Source organism: Mobula hypostoma, chromosome 1 (genome assembly GCF_963921235.1).
Source record: "Mobula hypostoma chromosome 1, sMobHyp1.1, whole genome shotgun sequence".
Lineage (NCBI taxonomy): Eukaryota > Metazoa > Chordata > Chondrichthyes > Myliobatiformes > Myliobatidae > Mobula > Mobula hypostoma.
Genome location: NC_086097.1, coordinates 127312474 through 127334351, shown reverse-complemented (window position 1 = coordinate 127334351; position 21878 = coordinate 127312474). Strand labels below are relative to the sequence as shown.

The 21878-nt window shown below is 44.1% G+C and overlaps 1 protein-coding gene across 1 annotated transcript in view; it reads right to left on the bottom strand.

The window, feature by feature from the left end:
- Window positions 1-21878, bottom strand: part of bmp6 (bone morphogenetic protein 6) — a 168251-nt gene that overhangs the window by 36533 nt on the left and 109840 nt on the right. The window contains exon 5 of the mRNA XM_063055600.1: window positions 8308-8384. Coding sequence (XP_062911670.1) covers window positions 8308-8384 — 77 coding nt within the window. The remainder of the gene's footprint in view (window positions 1-8307; window positions 8385-21878) is intronic.

The following is a 21878-nucleotide window of genomic DNA, read 5'->3' as shown; positions in this document are numbered from 1 at the left end:
CAGGAGCAGTGGTTGATTTGCACCTTCTAAAAGGAGGGAGGAGCCTTTCGAACCCCACCCAGAGAGTATTTGTACTCACACGCACAAATACAGGGGGAATAAAACGGGCAACAGATCTGGGAAAGGTCAGGATCACAAGCCAAATGGTCAACACTGCCATTTTATGATCTATACATTTCAATTGAAACAGTAGACCAGAAAGGGAAAGGTTTATGATGCCACTGGGATTTGATTCTTGACCTTGGAGTTGCCTTTTTAATGTAAAACTGCAAGGGATACTCAAGATGTCCCAAAGGCAAAACTGCAAAATATTGTAACAAACACGCTGGCCCTCATAAGTCAGGGCATTGAGAATAGAAGTTGAGAGGTGATGCTGAGGTTCCGCAGAACGCTGATGAGGCTGCGCTTGGAGTATAGTCCTCCATTTTGGTTGTTGTAATACAGGAAAGTGGGTAGAAACTATTGACAAGGGACGGAGTTATAGGGAGAGATGGCATAGACGAGGACTTTATTCCTTTCAGGAGCAGAGAGGTGATATGAAAGAGGTTTACAAAATCAGGACAGGCATAGATAGGGTGAACGCACTCAAATCTTTTCCTCGGGGTCAGGTAATCAAGAACAAGAGGGCATACATTTAAGGTGAGAGAGAAAAAAGGTTTACTAGGAACCTGAGGGGCATTTTTGTTTTTACACAGAGGGAGGGATGCGTGCAGAATGAGCTACGAAGAGGAGGTGGTTGAAGCAGGTACAATAACAACTGTTAAAAGACAGTTGGACAGGTACGAGTATCGGAAATGTTCAGCCAAATGCTGACTTGAACCAGACAGGTCAAAGGGCCCGTGAAGTACGGATGAAAATCAAAGCAACCACCTCAAAGCCAGCACCGGATTTGCAAGAACGTTGGACCCCTGGCAGAAAACCCCCTGAATTCTGAGCTCTTGAAATTCTCTTGTCCTGGGACAAGGGTGTGGAGACTTTTGCTTGAACAGGCTGGCCCAAGATAATCAAACAGTGGACCAGGACATCACTTGATTCGGATGGGTGAGCATCAGATGTTCACCGAGTATCCCAAAGGCACAAGGCTTCAATTTTCTGGTGTCTGCACTAAGGAAACTGCCTCAGGGCACAGTGTTACCTAGGGAAGGGATGTAATCATGATAGGAAGCCTGTAGGCCATTAGCAAGGACGATGTAGGGAGTTGTCTTAAGGCTGTGATCAACTGGAAGCTGCCGTTAGTCAACAGGCCAATTGTTTCTCTTTTCGCAGAGCTTTCCAACAACCTGCACTGGCTACTTCCCAACTAAAGTAGGTTTCCATCATCTGGGCAAAATAATCATTGGCAGGCAAATGGCAGATCTAGTGTCCACATTGGCTTCAACATCTGGATTGTGTTTGTACACCACACTCACTAAGTCCCTTAGCTTTGGAGAGTAACAGCCAAAATAGTTTCTCCTGGAAACCGCCACCAGTGCTGACATTTACATTCAGGGTCTTTGCTTGAATACAATGCAGGCCAAAAGAACTTACACTGCTGACTTTAAAAGAAGATCATGCCAGTAAGATCCTGCTTGCAGAGCTGCCATTTGTCATTTTCTTTTGTAGAAACAACACCCGTTTTCTAAGTGTGTGTCCAAGAATAACTTCCTCAGGCCAGTGTAGATGGTAACTACAAATGGAGCAATTGGACGCAATAAGGTTTCAGCAAACCGACTCTCATTACAATGGAGTGGCCTTTCAGCAAGAATATGATATCCAGTAGCAGGGCAGATTTTAGCTGTGCACTGGGTGGGGTTTACCCCAAATCTGACACCACTGAAGCAACTAGTTTCATTTTTAGTTCAGAATAAAGCACAGTAACAGGGTCCTTGGCACTGAATTACACCCATGTGATTAATTAAGCCACTAACATGCATGTCTTTGGAATGTGGAAAGAAACCAGAGCACCTTGAGGAAACCCATGCAGTCACAGGGAGAACGTACATACAGCCTGCACTAGAATTGAACCCAGCTTGCTGTGCTGGATATGTAATATACTACGCCTTGTGCTTTATTGTGTTTTATCTTCCACTTCTGGGAGGTACAGTTGGGAGTGGAGATATAGTATTTTATCTCTGGACTAGAGGAAGTAGGTAGAAGTTCAACAATTAGAGTCAATTTGAACAGTGCAAGGAGAGGAAGGGTACAGAAACATATGGGCCAAATGCAGGTAAATGGGATCAGTTTAGGTTTGGGTAGGCAACTTGGTCAGCAATAGAGTTCAGTTGAAAAGTCTGTTTCTGAGTTCTATAAATCTACGATTTAATAATTTATTTCCAAGTCAGGATGGTGTGAGGACCGACAGGGAACCCAACAGGCAGTGACATTCCCACGTGCCTGCTAGTCTCCTCCCTCTACGGAGCTGTTATCACAGTAGCTCAGGCAAGTAACCGCAGTGCATTTTGTAGACTATACACACTGAAGTCTTTGCCTTTCAGTGGTGGGGGGACTGAACACTTACGTTGATGGTTGGGGTGGGTTGCCTTGTCCAGAGGGTGTCGATCTTGAGAGTTGTTAACGCTAACTCATCTAGGCAAGTGCTCCTGACTTTTCCCTTGTTGAAGGGCGTTTGGAGGTGAGTCACTTAGGGATGGGATATCCAGCCTTTGGACATTGGTGTTAAATTAGTGCCTGTGTTTCCAACACTGCAAAAGTAAGAGTAACCTCACTCCTCATTTCATTGGCAGTTAAGGTGCTCCTGAAAGGTGCTATAGAAATCCACATCTTTTTTTGTTAACATGAATTCAGATGCAATGAAGTCTTCAGTTTTATTCAAGCATTCCATGAGTTTTTGAATTTTACCCTTTACTAATAAGATTTAAGGCAGTCGGGTTTGTTTTAGCAACATTTTTGCTCTGCAGTTTGCATCATACAACTTTTAATTTTGAGGTCAGAAGAGTCTGAAATAGTTCATTAAAAGACGACACTTACTGCTGGACTGCATTAGCATTGGCAGGCAATGACATCTTTCAACATACTTGCATCTTCACAGAGTTGGGCCAAGATTAAAAGAAACTGAATATGCTGGACTTTAATCACAGGCCTGAAAGTTCTTTTGCTTTACAATGAACATTTCTTATAGTTCCTTTCACATCCCTCATAGAAAATCCCCAAGTTTTATGAATCAGTGCTATGCCTCTGAGCTGAAAGCAGCCCAACTGTAATGGAGGAAACTTGGCAGCCAACTTGTGCATAGCAAGATCCCACAAAAAAGTAGCGCAATGACAGCCAGATAATCTGCAGCGATGACGCTAACCAATAAAGGGATAAGTACAGACTAGAAGATTACGAGATCTCTGACAGTGCTGCTGAAGGGAACAGATGGGGCCTCATTAACACCCCACTCGAAAGTCAGCACCACTGACAGGGCAGCATTCCCTCACAATCCAAACCGATGCCCCGTAAGGCTGTGTCCTCACCTCCCTACCATCCTCCCTATAAATTCACAACTGTGCGTTAAAGCAGATTCAGCTCTAACTACAAACTAGGGCTGTTTTCTTTGGCTACACACACAAAATGCTGGAGGAACTCAGCAGGCCAGGTAGTATCTATGGAAAAAGTATACAGAGGGCTGAGACTTCAGCAGGACGGGAGAAACATAGATGAGGAGTAGATAGTTTTCTCTGGAGTGGCTGAGGCTGAGAGGAGACCCAATAGAAGTACAGTATATTTAAATCCTGAGAGGCACAAATAGTGTAGATAGAGTCTTTCTTCCAGGATTGAAATGTTCAACACTAGAGGGCATGCCTCTAAGGTGGGAGGTGCAGAGTTCAAAGGAGATGTGCTGGGCAAGTTTTTTTTGTGTGTAATATAGGTTCCATGAATGCTCTGCTAAGGGTGGCAGTGGAGGCAAGCACAATGGAGGTGTTGAAGAGGTGTTGATGAGGCACACGGATGCGCAGAGAATGAAACAGGTGCACAGCAGAGGGATTAGATCAAGTAGGCTACATTAACGTGGCACAATACCGTGGGTTGAACAGGCAGTTCCTGTGCTGTCAACTATGTTCTAGCTCCGTCTACAAATTCACAGATGACACCAACGTGGTGGGCCAGATCTGAAACAATGGTGAAATGTAGTATTGGAATAAGGTAGAGAGCCTAGTGGCATAGTGTTAGGACAAAACTTTTCCCACAAAGACAGCAAGACAAAAGACTTTAGGAAGCAAGGCAGAATAGATTCCCGTTTGTATTAATGGTGCTTGGGTGGAAACAATTCAGAGCTTCTGGTTCCTAAGAATAAACACCCTCAATAGCTTGTCCTGGTCCTGCCTCGTAGGTGCAATGACCAAGACAGTACACCAGTGCCTCTACTTGTTTAGAAGGCTAAGGAGATCGGAATGTCCCCAATGCCCAGCACTAGTTTTTATAGATGGTCCACAAAGAGCATCCTATCTGGAGGCAACACACACACAAAGTGCTGGAGGAACTCAGCAGGCCAGCAGCATCTATGGAAAAGAATAAATAATCGACATTTCAGTCTGAGATCCTTCATCAAAACTGGAGAAAAAAAGATGAGAAGTCAGAGCAAGAAGGTAGGAGAAGGGGTGAAATAAAGAGCTGGATAGTTGATTGCTGAAAGAGGTAAAGGGCTGGAGAAGGGGAAATCTGATAGGAGAGCACAGAAGACCATGGAAGAAAGGGAAATGGGAGTAGCATGAGAGAAAGGTGAAGAACAGGTAAGGAGATGAGATGAGAGAGGGAAACAGGAATGGAGGAATGAAGGGAGGCAATTAACAGAAGTTTGAAAAACATCGATGTTTGTAACAACAGGTTGGAGGCTACCCAGATGGAATGCAAGGTGTTGCTCCTCCAACCTGCATGTGGCCTCATTGTGACAGTAGAGGAGGCCGTGGACCGACATGTCGGAATGGGAATGGGAAGTAGAAATGAAATAGGTGCTCAGTGAAGCAGTCTCCCAATCCACGTCAAGTCTCACTGATGTACTGGAGGCCACACGGGGAGCACCAGATACAGTACGTGATTCCAACAGACTCACAGGTGTAGTGTCGCCTCACCTGGAAGGACTGTTTAGGGTCCTGAATGGTAGTGAGGGAGGAGGTGTAGGGCAGGTACGGCACTTGTTTCACTTGCAAGGTTAAGAGATCAGTGGGGAGGGACAAATCGACAAGGGAGTCACGTAGGGAGCGATCCCTGCAGAAAGCAGAAAGTGGGGGAGGAGGGAAAGATGTGCTTGGTGGTGGGATCCCATTGGAGATGGTGGAAGTTATAGAGAATTTTGTGCTGGGTGCAAAGGCGGCTGGGGTGGTAGGTGAGGACAAGAGGAACCCTAGCTTTGTTGGGGTGGTGGGAGGATGGGGTAAGGGGAGTGTTGATGGTGGAGGAACGGAAGCCCTTTTCTTTGAAGGAGGACACCTCATTAGTTCTGGAATGAAAGGCCTCATCCTGAGAGCAGATGCAGCAGAGACAGAGGAACTGGGAGGAAGGGATGGCGTTTTTACAAGTGACAGAGAGAGCTATAGTCCAGGTAGCTGTGACAGTCTGTGGGTTTATAAAAGATATCAGTAGATAAACTGTTGCCAGAGATAGAGACAGAGAGATCGAGAAAGAGGAGGGAGGTGGTGAGAACATTGGATTTCCAGCATCTGCAGATTTTTTCGTGTTTATGCTATGTGGATACATCACAGTTTGGTATGGCAACTGCTCTGCCTGTGACTCTAAGAAATTGAAGAGGGCTACGAACACCACAAAACCCAGCCTCCTCTCCACTGTCTTTGTCTACACTTTTTCCTACTGCCTTGGGAAAGCAGCCAACTTAATCAAGAACCCCTCCCACCCCAGTCACTGCCTCTCCTTCCACCCCCCACCCCGCCACCCCAACTTCCACTGGGAAAAGTTAAAAAGATGAGCCCACGAACACTTTTCTTTTCCATTAGTATTTTTGTTATTTATAATAATTGTATGTATTTGCACTATATTGCTGTCAAGCAGATTTCATGTCACTAAGTCAGTGATAATGTGATACTGGAAAGCTTGAAATTACACACTGTCAGACTCAAGGACAGCTTTTAGCCTGCTGTTGCAACTTTTGAATGAATCTTTTATACAATAAAGAGTATTGTTTATCTCTCAGTTTATCTCAGATTAGCCCTTGCACCTTAATTTGTCTACCTGTACTGCACTTTCTCTGTAACATTATATTCTGCATTCTGTTATCGCTTTTCCCAATTTGGTAAATTGGTTCATTATTGTCACATGACCAACAAGGTAAAGTCTTGCATACTATTCATACAGATTAATTCATTACCACAGTGCTTTGAGATAGTACAAGATCAAACAATAACAGGGTCCAGAACTGAGGGTCACATTTACAGAAAAAGTGCAGTATAGGTAGACAACAGGTCGCAAGACCATAATGCCATAGATAGTAAGGTCAAGAGTCTAGCTTGTCACACCAGGAAACTATCCAATAGTCTGATAACTGAGAGGCAGAAGCTGCCCTTGAACCCGCTGGTATGTGCTTCCCAGAGTCCTGAAGAAGGGTCTCGGCCCAAAATGCTGACTGTTTATTCATTTCCATTGATGCTGCCCGATCTGCTGAGTTCATCCAGTATTCTGTGTGTGTTGTTTTGTATCTTCCGCCCAATGAAAGGGGGAAGAAGTGTGTATGTTCAGGATGTATGGAGTTTTTGATTATGTTGGCTGCTTTAGTGGGACAGTGAGAAATACAGGCAGAGTCCATGGGAGTGGAGGCTGGTTCCTGTGATGTGCTGGACTGTGTCTACAACTCTCTGCAGTCACCATACCAACCTGTGATGCATCTGGACAGGATACGGGCAGTGGTGCATCGATATAAATTAGTTGCTTTCAAAGGGGACATGCAAAATTGCTTTAGCCTGCAGGAAGTAGGAGCAATGGTGAGGTTTCTTGGCCATGGCACCTATTTGATTGTTTCAGGACACACTATTGCTCACTCCTAGGAAATTGAAGCTCTCTGCCCTCTCAGTCAGCACCATTGATGTAAACAGGATTATGTGCACCGATCCACCCCCACGCTCCTCCTGAAGTCAATGACCAGCTCTTTCGTTTTACTGCCATTGAGGGCAAGGTTGTTGCCATGACACCATGTCACTAGGCTCTCTTACTTCCTCCTGTACTCCGATTCCTCATTATGAGATAGATAGATAGATTCAACTTTATTGTCATTGTGCCGAGTACAGATACAAAGCCAATGAAATGCAGTTAGCATCTAAGCAGAAATGCAAAGAGCGTTATTTACAAAATAACTGCGAATAAAAAGTAAGTGCTACAGCACACAAATATAAAAGTACTGAGACAGTACAATACGGATGCAATACTGCTTAGCGCTGTGATGAGAGGTTCAGCAGGGTCACAGCCTCAGGGAAGAAGCTCTTCCTGTGCCTGCTGGTGCGGGAGCGGAGGCTCTTGTAGCACCTACCAGATGGGAGGAGAGTAAAAAGTCCATGGTTAGGGTGAGATGCAACCTAGCTAATGCTTTTCCCCCTGCCCAGGCAGTGTTTACGGTAGATGTTCTCAACGGTGGGCAATTGGGCACCGATAATCCACTGGGCAGTTTTCACCAGACGCTGGAGTGCTTTGCGGTCCGATACGGGACAATTGCCATACCACACTGAGATGCAGTTGGTGAGTATGGTCTCAATGGTACAGTGGTAAAAGTCCGTCGGTATCCTGGGACAGAGGTAATGACCCATCACATCTATAAACTTGTAGATGGAGTGCGTAGCCATGCAGTGATGAGTGTATATGGAGAATGGGCAGAGGTCACTATCTTGTGGGGTGCCAGTGATGAGAATAATCAGCGTGGAAGTGACTTACTGACCGACTGCGATCTGTTTGTCAAGAAGTCAAGAATGTCGCTGTGTTTCAATGCATATGTGATAAATAAATGGATCTGAATGCGGATCCAGATGTGAAGGGAGGTGTTGAGTCCTAAGTCTTGGAGTGTGGAGATGAGTTTTGCTTGGAATTATAGTTTTGAAGGCAGAGCTTTAGTCAATTAACAATAGTCTAATGTAGGCAATGGCACACAAAACAGAGCTCTTCACTGCTTCTCAGTATGTCACAAAGATAAACCAATTACCAGAGTGGAGACATGATTCTTGGGCTCATATTTTTGTCATGGGACACAGAACCTCTGACACAGATGGGAAAGTGGTACCAACCGAGTGGTGGCAGGCATTCAAGACGAGCAATAGTCCGGGCCTCCAGCTAAGCATTATTTCACTCCCATCCCGAGCACCTTATTAAAGTAGAAATCTGTTTTTTTATTACCTGCCATCCTAGGTCCCGGAAGCTGACGTAGAGTTCATGCTTCTTGCAAGCCTGTCGTTGGTCACTGGTATTGTATTCTGTTGGAAGGAATAAAATTACATTTCAGAATAAACTTACATAAGGGGAAGCACAGATATGGGAAATACATCAAATACTCTTATTGCTTGTAAAGTGAGAAAGGTTTTCACAGCACCCTACCCCACTTGAATTTTAATTTGTGCAGTGATATGTAAGAAAATATTCAAGCTATTAATGATTCTGTGAAGAAGAACGGTGCCAGAGTTTCATTCTCCCACTCCTTCCAGACACCCTGCTTATCCTGTAGTCACTGTGCAGATTGATATAGTGTGTGGGATGAACCATATCCATTCCACTTGACATCCCTTCTCTTTGGCTTTACGTCAAAACTGGAGTCAAATCTCTCCTGATCTGTTCCTGCAACTCAGAATCCTGATGTTATAATTTAATTTGATGGTCTTTTTAGGACTAGGGAGGTTTCCCTTGCAATGTTTCGACAGGATGCAGTCAACACAACATCTACCTCAGCCTCTTTCTATAAAACTATTCATTTTATTGGGGACGCACGAGACTGCAGATGTTAGAATCGAAGCAACACAAAAAGTGTTGGAAGAACTCTGCAAGTCAAGCCAGTCCAGGTGAAGACTCTCGAGCTGAAATGCTGACTACCAATTCCGCCTAACCAATGCTGCCTGGCCCACCAGTGTCCTCCCCCTTCTGTCCCCTCTCCTCTGTGCTTCTGATCTAATCAGTCCTTCATACACACACCCCCAGACCCCTTCATCCTGTTTCTTGCTGTACTTATTTTTCATGCAAAATGCAAAATCAGGCATGAGTATCACCAGTCAACACCTCTCTCTATTTATCAGATATTGTGTGAAATTCCCTTGGAATTCTATAACCATCTCCTTCCAGCCCATTCCACCTACTGAGTGGAATTAACCAATTTATATCAAGGCTCTTATTGGGGATCGTTTCGATAAGGGCCACCATCCTCCATTCTCCTGACACTGATCACCACCCCAGAAGTTCTATTTACATGATTAAAGGAACCATTTATTATAGGGAATGAATGTACATATCAAAGCAATAGAAAGCCCCTTAGCCCTGCTCCACCACTTAATAAGATCATAGCTGACCTGATTGTAAGTCCAATTGCATTCCCACCCATGGCAAACTTTTACACTATTGCTTCTCAAGCTGTGCATCAACTTTGGCCATGAAAATATGCAAAGACTTTGGTGCCACTGCAAAACACACAAAATACTGGAGGACCTCGGCAAGTCACCAACATCTATGGAGGGCAGTAAACAGTTGATTTTTCGGGCCAAGGCCCTTCATCAGGACTGGAAAGGAAGGGGCCAGAAGGGAGGATAGGAATAATATCTGGTAAGATGGTAGCACATTCAAATGCGGTGGCCTCTTGGGGACCAACCAAAGGTGCACTTTTCTTTTTAAAATGTGGTTTTTATGATCGTAGGACACCAAAAGAAGCAGAGGCCAGGGACAGGTATACTTCAGCTTTACTGTTTGGTTGGGTGAGAAGACTTTGGCCTCTTGTACTTTCCCTCCTCCCAGTTCCACCAGGAGATCTTCATCTTAGTGCCTCTAGGAGAGCTTGCCACCAACTTTGACTGCCAAGCCTATGAACGAATCAAACCTGCGACACACTGCCATTCTACCAGTCTAGAGTAAACAATGTCAACCGTGGCAAATTCTCTGCCACTGGGAATAGGAGGTGTGAACTGCTCCCCCTCTGTCCCCTTTCCTCCCTCCTTCTGATCTAACCAGTCCTCCATACACACACCCCGGACCCCCTTCATCCTGTTTCTTTCCCCTACTCATCCCACGCCATCTACCATCTCTCTCTCTCACACACACACACACACACACACACAGTTCTTTCACTAGGTCCCTGTAACAACTGTTCCCATCTGCCCTCATTACCTCCCTCACTTGATTCCATGCTCCACCTTCCCCTGCCATCTAGTTTCAATATCGGAGACACTTGGCTGTTTCCACCCCATCAGCTCCCAGTTTCTGTCACTATTTCCACCTCCACCTGCCCATCACGCCTCCTCGGTGGACCCATCTATCACTCGCTGGCTTTTGCTGCATACCATCCTGTCACCTCCTTATACTGCCCATCTCCCTTTTAACTTCCAGTCCAGATGAAGGGTCTCAACCCAAAATGTCAACTCCATAGACACGGAGCTCGTCCAGCACTTTGTTTGTTACTCCCTATTCCAGTATCTGCTGGCTCGTGTCTCCAGTGTGAAAGGAATGATCCAATTATCACAGCCCTCTACAGTCCCCTTCAAATGTTTCTCATTCACTACCGCTCTCCTCTCAGGTTAAAACCCATCTTGTCCCCTCCTGCCATGCAACTCCCGCAGCCCTGCTCCCTACACAAGCAACTAACCCAGTGAACTGTGCCCAAGACCATCCTGGGTTTGCATCCACATCCCACAGGCAGCTTCACGATTGGCAATGAAAGAGTTAACAGGGGTCAGTGATTCAAGTCGTTGTGCTTGGGTGTACAGGTGTCTCTGCTGGATGGGACACTGGTCTGGTGACCCTGGGCTCACTCCCAAGTCTCTTAATAATAGTACCTGATTTATAGAGCACTTCTCATACAGATGATTTAGTTCAAAGTGCCTTATAGTGTCAGATATTGAATTCCACATTTAGGAGCAAAGTTCAAAGAGATGACCTGCCTTATTATCTTTTGAGGGAGATGATTTAAATTTAAGATACTGGCAGAAGACGACCTCAGCTCAAGCAGGATTATAAAATGAAAGTAATTCTGTGATGTACTCTGGTCCCAGACCATAAAGCTTTAGGAATCATCCAAGAGCACAGGCCAAATCTTAGCGGTTCCAAATGTGTCCATCCCATCCTTATTAATCTGTACCTCTACCTCTCCAATGCTTTCTTAAAATGCCAGGAACTTATACTGTATGTGTATTAATGAAATGGGGCGGGGGGGGGCCCAGAACCTTAACAAAATGGTGGCAGGGTGTTTGGCCATCAGCTTCATTTTGTTGCCCCTTAGTTTGGATCTTTTCTATGCAAGTCTTGCCTCAAAATATTAGAGGCACAGACTGGAATCTGGAACAACATACAAGATACTAGAGGAACTCAGCAGGTCAGGCAGCATACATGGAGGGAAATGGACAGATGACATTTCTGATAGAGACCCTTCATCAGTCCAGAAGAACACCCCCTGCGAGCTCCACCAGCATCTCGTGTGATGCCAAAACATAGTCCTCCTCATGTACATATGAGCACACCTCAGACCTCACACCTCACGGGTCTCCAGGGGAAACTGTGCACAAAAGCTGAAGCAGTCCGCTCCATAGATAAAAGATAACGGCAAATCCATGAAAGTGAAAATCCACCACAGCGAGGACATTGTGCTGCTGTGATTAGATGCAAAGCAAAACACAAACAGTGCAAGAAAAACGAAGTTAGTATAAAAACACAACCATCACTAAAGCCCCCAAGTAGGAATAGTTATTAGAAGGAATTTGGGCTGCAGGTTTAAGTAGAACTTAGAAATAATTGCTATATCATTTCTAAAACATCTTTGCGAATGTTAAGCTGAACAGAGCCATGACACTGTCAAGGTATTTTACTCCAAGCACAGTTCTGTATTGTTTTTGGAAAACCCTTACTGCCTTGAATATTAATTCCGCAGGAGGTTTCTTCAATGAGCAAAGCAGAGTTCCCCTCAATAATCATCTTGCAACCCCCAGTCCAGCAGAAGCTCTCTTCCTCATGGAGAAAATGCATTGATCATAGTTATTGCTCATGAGAATTGCTTGACATGCCTGGATCTGCCAAAATATCTAAAGTTTTGTTATAATTTAACTATTTTGAAAGCACTGTTGAAGTAGCTTAGAATTCATTGCTTTGTTTTACAAAAATAATCCTCATCTTTAAGGGATTGTACTGTATAAACTAGATAGTACATAATTTGATAAAATATTTCACAACACCAACAACTTCAAACTAATCTTCTGCACACATTCTGGGTGGGCAACGGAAGGCAGCAATTGCTAAGTACACAATGTGTATTGACACAAAGCTAAAAGGGAAATGTAAAGATCTGGCTTGGATGTTTAAGGAGTTTCCTGCCCTTAACACAGCTGCTGTAGTTTCAGATGATCCTACCACTAACAAAAACAGCAACAGGAGTCAAAATGGTCAACTATGCAAGCACAGAGAACAAGGGAGGGAGAGGGGAGAGGGGGAAAGGAGGAAGGGGGGGGAGAATTCCCAGTGCTCTTCAGCAACCCCTGCATACAGAATTTGACGTGATGCTGCATCAGAGCCAGCAGACATCCACTGGAGCAGATGGGCAGGAATGCGTCAGTCAATTTTCCAGGTCAAACACATTGCTGCTTTTTGAGAATCATTAGGAAAAACATAAAAGCCCATCAACCTCCTGTTTCAACTGACATTCAGAAATATTGTATCAGAATGACAGAGACAGAGGACAGAACCCTATCACATTTGGTCCAGAATTGAGTGCAATGCCCTAACAACAACGTCAAGGGGTGGGGGTGGGGGGGTCATCAGAATCATATTTGGGGCTTCTTCCTTGCTATTCACCAATCATCAGAATAAAATGGTGTGAAGTAGAAACTCACACCCAGCTGGTAAAGGCAATTGTACTGTGAAATGGTGCATTCTGCCTCAGCCCCCTCCCCCTTCCCTGCAAATGAAACTAACTTGTTTTCACTCCTTCTCAGTTCTTCGACTTGAACCCCTGTTTCTCTATCCATTGATGCTGCCTGACCTACTGAGTGTTTCCAAACACTCTGTTCTGTTTTTTATTTTGTTTTGATGAATTAGGGTCTAGTTATCCAAGCACAAACAAGAGAAAATCTGCAGGTGCTGGAAAACGGAGCAACACACACAAAATGTTGGAACTCAACAGTCTAGGCAGTATCTATGGAAAAGAGTACAGTCAATATTGCAGGCCAAGTCCTGCTGAAGGGTCTTGGCCCGAAACATCGACTGTACTCTTTTCCATTTATACCGCCTGGCCCGTCAAGTTCCTCCAGCATTGTGTGTGTGTGTGTGTGTGTGTGTGTGTGTGTGTGTGTGTGTGTGTGTGTGTGCGCGCGCAAGTGTACTAGGGTCTAGTTATTTTTTTTATATAAAGGTTTATTACTATTTCTTATAATTGTAATTCATGCCTCTAATCACAAAACTAAGCAACCAGCAGACCCAGCTCATCAATTTAACCCACAATCTTTTACAGGTGTGTGTATATATGAGGGAGAATTCACCTCTTGTAATACAAATTAAACATGCTGTGTTGTGGTTTTATCCATTGGACTCAGTTTGAGTCAATGGAAGCATACTTGAGAAAAATAATTCAATTTACTTATTCATATCACATGAATAAAGGCTCTTCAAGCCACCTGCAAGCGACATTTCCAAAGATGAATTTCTCCACCCAAACCTGCCTCTTACTTTGTTGTCCCGTAACATATCGCTTTGTATTTTAAGCAACACACATCAAAGTTGCTGGTGAACGCAGCAGGCCAGGCAGCATCTCTAGGAAGAGGTACAGACGACATTTCAGGCCGAGACCCTTCGTCAGGACTAACTGAAGGAAGAGCTAGTAAGATTCGAAAGTGGGAGGGGGAGATCGAAAATGATAGGAGAAGACAGGAGGGGGAAGGATGGAGCCAAGAGCTGGACAGGTGATCGGCAAAGGGGATACAAGAGGATCATGGGACAGGAGGTCTGGGGAGAAAGACATGTATTTTAATCATTTTCATGCCTGGTTGCAGCAAGCTTTGAACAGCATAGGCACATCCCTTCCCATCATTGGTAAAAACCTACTTGAGACATTGCCTCAAGAAAGTAACAATCATCAAGCATCCCCACCATCAGGGCCATGCATCTTCTTGCAGCTACCATCAGGCAGGAGATACAGAAATCCAATGACCCACGTCAGTAGGAGCTCCCAGGGCCATGACTGGAGCTTTCCTTATAGCCATCTCTGGGTTTGTTGTAGATTAATATTCTTACACAAATTAAAGCATGAAAGACAACATATAGCCCAAAATGGGTCTGTATTTTCTGACTGACCTGTCATCTAGAATAAATCAAAACACCATGTTTAAAGACATGTAGACTCAGTTAAGACCAGCATATCATGTGTGGAACCAGGGGAACCAACACATTTGACCACTGTTAGACCACCATCAAGAATACTTAGCGTGCCGCCCCATGCTCACACTTTGGAAAGTCTGATCATCTGGCTGTACTTCTGTTCCTGGCGTATAGGCAGAGACTAAAGACTGCAGCACCAGAGTACCAGCAAGGTATGGTCAAGGGATGCGGAGAAGAATGTTACAAGTAGATTCATTTTCAAGTCTGAATGAATACATCACACTTGTCACCAACTTCATCAAGGTCTGTGTGGATGAGTGTGTGCCTTCAGGAACATACCAGACATACCCAAACCAAAAGCAGTGGATGAACCAGGAGATTCATAGTCTGCTGAGGCGTTCAAGATCAGTGATCCAGAAATATACAAGATGTCCAGGTACAACTAATGGAAGTCTATTTTAAGGGCAAAAAAAAAAAAATTGATTCAGGCTAGAGTCAGAATTGGATGCACATCAGCTCTGGCAGGGCTTGAAGGTCATTACTTCTTACAAAGTGAAGCCTAGCATTGCGAATGGCTGTGATGCTTTACTCCCAGATGGACTCAACACCTTTTATACATGCGTTGAAAAAGGGAATAGAACATCATCTGTGGGAATCCCTGCATCATCTGGTGACCCCATGATCTCCATCTTGGAGACCGGTGCCAGAACTTCTTTCCAGAGGGTGAATCCTCGCAAGGCATCAAGACCCTGATGGAGCTTTGAAGACCTGTGCCAACCAACTGGCAGCAGTGTTCAAGGACATCTTCAATCTCTCACTGCTGCTTCAATGACTATCGCCCGGAGGTACTCACATCTACGGTGATGAAGTGCTTTGAGGGGTTGGTCATGGCCAGAATCATCTCCTGCCTAAGCAAGCATCTTGACCTGTTGCAATCTCACTGACTCTCCACTCGGCTTTGGATCACCTGGATAACAGTAATACTTGCATCGAGCTGCTGTTTATTGACCACAGTTCATCATGCCCTGGGTTTTTAAATCAAGAAGCTCAAAATCCTGGGCCTCTATACCTCCCTCTGCAACCGAATCCTTTGCTTCCTCACTGGGAGATGACAACCTGTGAGGATCAGAAATAACATCTCAACAATCAGCACTGGCACATCTCAGGATTCATCGTTAGCCCAATGCTCTGCTCTCTCTATCCATAACTGTGTGGCTACCCACAGCTCAAACACCAGCTTTAAAATTTGCTGATGAATCAGGATTTCATATCACCAGCATATGTTGTGAAATTTGTTAACTTGCTAAGCAGTACAATGAAATACATGATAAATATAGAGAAAAAACAAATTACTACAAGTATATATGTATATTATATAGCTAAATTAAGATAAGTAGTGCAAAAACAGAAATTAAAAGAAAAGTAGTGTGATAGTGTTTATGGGTTCAATGTCCATTTAGGAATCAGATGACAGAGGGGAAGAAGCTGTTCCTGAATCGCTGAGTGTGTGCCTTCAGGCTTCTGTACCTCCAACCTGACGGTAACAATGAGAAGAGGGTACGCCCTGGGTGTTGTCAGAATTTCAGATGGTGATGAGGAGGGTATCGGAGCAAGATGGATCAGCTGATTGAGTGGTGTCGCAGCAGGAACCTTGCACTCAACGTCACCAGGACCAAGGAATTGACTGTGGACTTCAGGAAGGGCAAGTCGGGGAACACACTCACGTCCTCATTGAAGAATTAAAGTTCAAAGTAAATTTTATTATCAAAATACATATACGTCACCATATACAACCCTGAGATTCATTTTCTTGTAGGCATACTAAAGAAATCTATAAAATAGTAACTACAACAAAATCAATGAAAGACCGCTCAACTAGGGCATTCAACCAGAGTGCAGAAGGGATCAAACTGCATGAACACAAATATAAATTAATAGCAATAAATAATGAGAACATGAGACTAAGAGTCCCCTAAAGTGAGTCCACTGGTTGTGGGAACATCCCAATGATGAAGCAAATGAAGCCAAGGGATGCCACCCTCTTTTGTTCAAGAGCCTGACAGTTGAGGGGTATTAACTGTACTTGAACCTGGTGTGAATCTCGAGGCTCCTGTACCCTCCTCTTGATGGCAGCAGTGAGGAGAGAGCACAACCTGGGCAATGGGGACCCCCAGGACAGCACCACATGTAGACATGCCCAACGGTTGGGAGGGCTTCACCTGTGAAGTTCCGGGCCGAATCCACCACCTTCTGCAGAATCTTCCATTCAAGGGCACCAGTGCTCCCACACCAGCCCGTGACACACTCTCCGTCACACATCCACAGAAGTCCGTCAAAATTCTAAAAGTCACGCCAAAGGGGAGGGGGTGAACAGATCAAATTTCTGGGTGTCAACATCTCTCAGAATCCATTCTGGGCCCAACATATTGATGTAATTACAAGGAGGGCATGACAGTGGCCATCTTTCATGAAAAGTTTCATGAGAATTGGAATGTCACCAAAGGCACTCACACAGGTGTACATTGGAGAGCATTCTGACTGTTGGATCACCAGCCGGTGTGGAGGGGCCACTGCAAAGGATCAGAAAAAGCTGCAGAAAGTTGTAAACTCTGTCAACGTGGGCACTCTCATCCCCAGCATCCAGGAAACCTTCAAAAGGCAAAACCTGAAATAGACAACCCCCATCATCTGGGACATGACCCCTTCTCATCGCTACCATCAAGGAAGAGGTACAGAATCCTGATGGCACACACTCAATGTTTCAGGATCAACTTCTTCCCCTCCAACATCAGATTTCTGAATGGACAATGAAACCATAAACACTACCTCACTATTTTTCCTTTCTTTTTGCATTACTTAATTCAATTTTTTTAATGTATACTTACTGTAATTTAGTTTTTGTTATTTTGTATTAAAACATAGAAACATAGAAAATAGGTGCAGGAGTAGGCCATTCGGCCCTTTGAGCCTGCACCACCATCAGTATGATCATGGCTGATCATCCAACTCAGAACCCTGTACCAGCCTTCCCCCCATACCCCCTGATCTTTTTAGCCACAAGGGCCATATCTAACTCCCTCTTAAATATAGCCAATGAACTGGCCTCAACTGTTTCTTGTGGCAGAGAATTCCACAGATTCACCACTCTCTGTGTGAAGAAGTTTTTCCTAATCTCGGTCCTAAAAGGCTTCCCCTTTATCCTCAAACTGTGACCCATCGTTCTGGACTTGCCCAACATCGGGAACGATCTTCCTGCATCTAGCCTGTCCAATCCCTTTAGGATTTTATATGTTTCAATAAGATCCCCCCTCAATCTTCTAAATTCCAACGAGTATAAGCCCAGTTCATCCAGTCTTTCATCATATGAAAGTCCTGCCATCCCAGGACTTTGCAATTGCAATGTAATGTTGCCATAAAACAACAAAGTAGTAGTTCCTCCTATGTTCAGTGGTTCTAACTAAATGAAGATATTCCTCCATGAATTTTCATATGCGCTAGAAAGTCAAAGCAAAAACAGACACTGCTTCTTGTTCACTCCTGCAATGCCCCAAGAGAGTAGAATGTTCCTCAAAAATTCAGCTGAGCACAATTCAGTTATATCACATTAAAGAATCAGAGTAATGCAAGTCTAGTGCTGGAAATATGAAATAAAAATATAGTAAAGCCTCATTTCAGGCTAAATCTGTGGGAAGAGAAATAGGATTACTGGTTCAGATCAAAGACCATTCTGAAGAAGGGTCCAACATAAAATGGGAACTCTTTTTTCCTTTTCACAGAAGTGGCCTGATCTAAATATTTCTAGCATGTTCATTTGTTATTAAGGGATAAGATTAAACTACATTATTTAATTTAGTGTTCTTAGCAACAATCTAATGAGTAGTGTAGTGCTAAGATCCAATCAACCCTACTTTTAATTCCTTCTGGCAGCGACAAACTGAATGACCTCCTGTACAATATCTACTCTATGATTCAGTCCCATTAATCTGTAGTAAATTCATTTACACCTGCTATGAGTATAATTTTAATGGAGTGATTTTCTTCCAGCCACGTCACGATCTCCAAGCGGATCACAACCTTGTCACTGGGTTTGGAGGCTTGCGTGCCTCAATGACCCAGAGAACTATGTTGGCTCGAGTCAGGGCTTTATGCTTTGGCTTTTGGTCGGGTCACCCACGCCAAAAGGGTCAAAGGGTAGAGGTCAGACTTAGAGGGTCCACCCGTCCTCCAGGTTTGGGAGTCCAGCTCAGGGCTAACGACACTGACTGGTAAAACTAAATTGTTATGGAAACAGCAATGAAGAAACCATCTACATCTAAGTCTGACAGTATTCCTGAGTCTTCACCTGGGATTAGCATGACTGACGGTAGTGAAAACTGAGAGGAAGTTACTGACATGATAAAGAAAGCCCTGAACGCTGCCAGAGGTGAAGGACCTTCATTGCTGCCCTCAACACCAGTGGAGTAACAAGTCGTAAGTAAGCAAAATGCCAATATTTAAAAATTTTTTCAAACCTTCCTCCAGTTTTACTTCTTGCCATTTCTCTGGCCTTCCCCTATCTTCAGTCACACAAGATTATAGTGCTCCTTTTATTTTTGCACATTCCTGACTTTAAAATCACTTCACTATCAGCAACAGACATGCTGTGCTCTGGAATTCTTTCCTTCAACCTCTCTGCCCCTCTCTCGCTTAAGCAGTTCCGAAGGTGTTGGCCAACTGGCACAGTATCTCCAGATGTGGCACAGTATCTCCAGATGTGGCACAGTATCAATGTTCGCCACGTCATAGCTGTCACTGGAAAGGCAGCTTTGGATGTCCTGAAAAGGGCACTTTATATCACACAACTCTTTTGTTAAGTGACTCAAGACACTGTTCTACCCAAAAGCTCTCACAGAACTGGAAGCCTCTGTTGTCTGTGCACACTTCAGCATCACTTCAAATGTTAAGCCACTGTTGTTAACAGGGACAAATGGATGAAAGGATTTTGGTGCCCACAGGGATATTCCCATGCAGGTTTTATTCGCGTTAACTCTGCCGTTAACCCTGCAAACAGATTGTTTTGTCTTCTTCACTTACTAATGAAAGGTTAACTGGGATCATTACAAACGTATTCACCAATATCAGTAATCGATAATCCATTACCTTGAGTGGCATTTCCACACACACCACTGGATGCCTCATTAAGCTAAGCAAGAAGCTGTTGGCTTTGAGATTCCACTGATAGTAAATGCTACGAAAGTGGCAGCAATAAAAGTGTTTCTGGTTTGCTTCCTGCTCATAAAATTTTATGCTAGACATTAAATGGCCGGATCTGCTTCTAACAAGCTGCACGCTGCTCAACCCAAGTTCCTCAAACAGCTACAGCCATGTTCAAGGTATTTAAAAAATGTTAAGTGACAGCTCATCAGCCCATAAAGGCATTAACCCTTTCACCAAACCATTTGTTTAATGCTGGCATACTTGCTAAAGACAAAAAGTTGGCTATCCCACAAGTAGCTAACAATGGAGGGGGTTGTGTTGCGCTGGGGTTTAACTTGAGAAATATTTAGAGCATGAGGTTCAGCTTTGGGCTGTTTTTTTCTTTTCAAAAAAAAGGTGATTTCCTTTTGCTCAGTGTCAGAAGGCCGGCATACAGCCAGTCAGATGCACAATTATATCCACGTTTTTCTGCTTTACAAGTTGAGAAAAAGCAGGGCCCATGACAACTGGGTGGAAACCAGGGCTTGGCCACATGATTAATCACTTGCCATTGCCCGCATCTTTTCCTCATATAACAGAAGTATTCTGCTCCATATGGGGTTGACCAAGTCCCTCACACTGGGAGTGGCTGGTGATCACAGAGGCATGCAGCGTGGAATCAGGCCCTTCGGCCCATGGAGTCCGTGCTATACAATAATAAACCATTGGTAAATAAGTTCATTATCGTCACGGGCACAGTGAAAAACTTCTGTCATTCATTCAGATAATTTCATCACGTCAGTGCATTGAGGTAGTACAACGAAAAGGCAATAATGGATTGTAGAATTAAATGTTACGATTACAGAGAAAGGTCAGTGCAGGCAGATAATAGGTGCAAGGCATAATAAGGTAGATTGTGAGGTCGAGATTCTACTGGACCATTAAATTATCTTATAACTGATCACCAATTAAAATAAAAGAATTATCCTTACAAACCCAGTAACTTTCTGCGGTTTTTACCTCTTGGCTGCAAACTAGGGGCAATTTACGGTGGTTTACAATCTCCTCTTATTCTCCTGTGTTCCAGGAAATAAAGTCCTAAACTATTCAACCTTCCCCTGCAACTCAGGTCCCCTAGTCCCAGCACTATCCTTGTAAATTTTCTCTGCTCTCATTCAAGCTTGTTGACATCTTTCCTGTAGGTAGGTGACCTGAACAGCACACAATTCTCCAAATCCAGCCTCAACAATGTCTGTTACAGCTTCAATATAATAATTACTCTACCAATGTATTTTAGTATTTAAAGGAAACTTCGGGTGCTATTGTGTGGAGTTCGCACGTATTCCCTGCAACTGCATGCATTTCTCTCAGGTGCCCTCGTTTTTCTGTGTGTTAGTAGATTAATTAGCCCCTAGTGTGCAGGTAAGTAGCAGAATCTGAGGAGAGTTGATCAGAACATGTGAAGAATGGCATTACTGTATAATATGTGTAAAGGGCAGTTGGTCAGTGCGGATTTGGTGGGCTGAAGGGCCTGCTTACAAATCGTCTCTCTCAACGAATGAATGACTATGAAAGCCACGCAGGAGAACTTGCAAACTTCACATAGACAGCATCCGCGGTCAGGATTGAACCCAGGTCTCTGAGAGGCAGCAGCTCTTCTATCTCTGCCACCGTGGCACTCTTGTCGGCCACATGTGGGACTCCGACCTTCGGTCTTTGAGAGGGCAAGGCTTTGGCTTCTCATCCTTACCTCTGCTCATTTCATGGCTCAGGCTGCTGCCTGCACAGTCCTGAAGATGTAATGCCATTTAAGAACAATATCCATTTTCCAAGCTGATAAACGCCCTCAGCTCTCAAATACAAGGTTCCGCAGCAAGAAGTACACAATGTACAAGAGCAGCCAGAAAACTCTGGTTAAGGGACGTCTCTACTTTGACGCAGGCATAAACAACAGATTGCTCAACACACAAACATTTCACAAGGGCGCACAGACAGCATTGCATGCTGAGCACATTTGGGGAATCACGGCAGCACAGTCTAATCACCAGCTCTTTACTTCTTCTCCCTCATAGCAGTTACATGAGGGGTTCCTCTTATTTATAGGGAATGGCATTGGGATAAACGATTCCTAGGATTGTTTACATTGCCTAAATGCTAAATGGCCTTAATTTAAATTAAGACGATAGAGTTTCCCCTGGGATTGGTGAGGAAAATATTTTCTCACATTCTACTTCTCAAGGGCT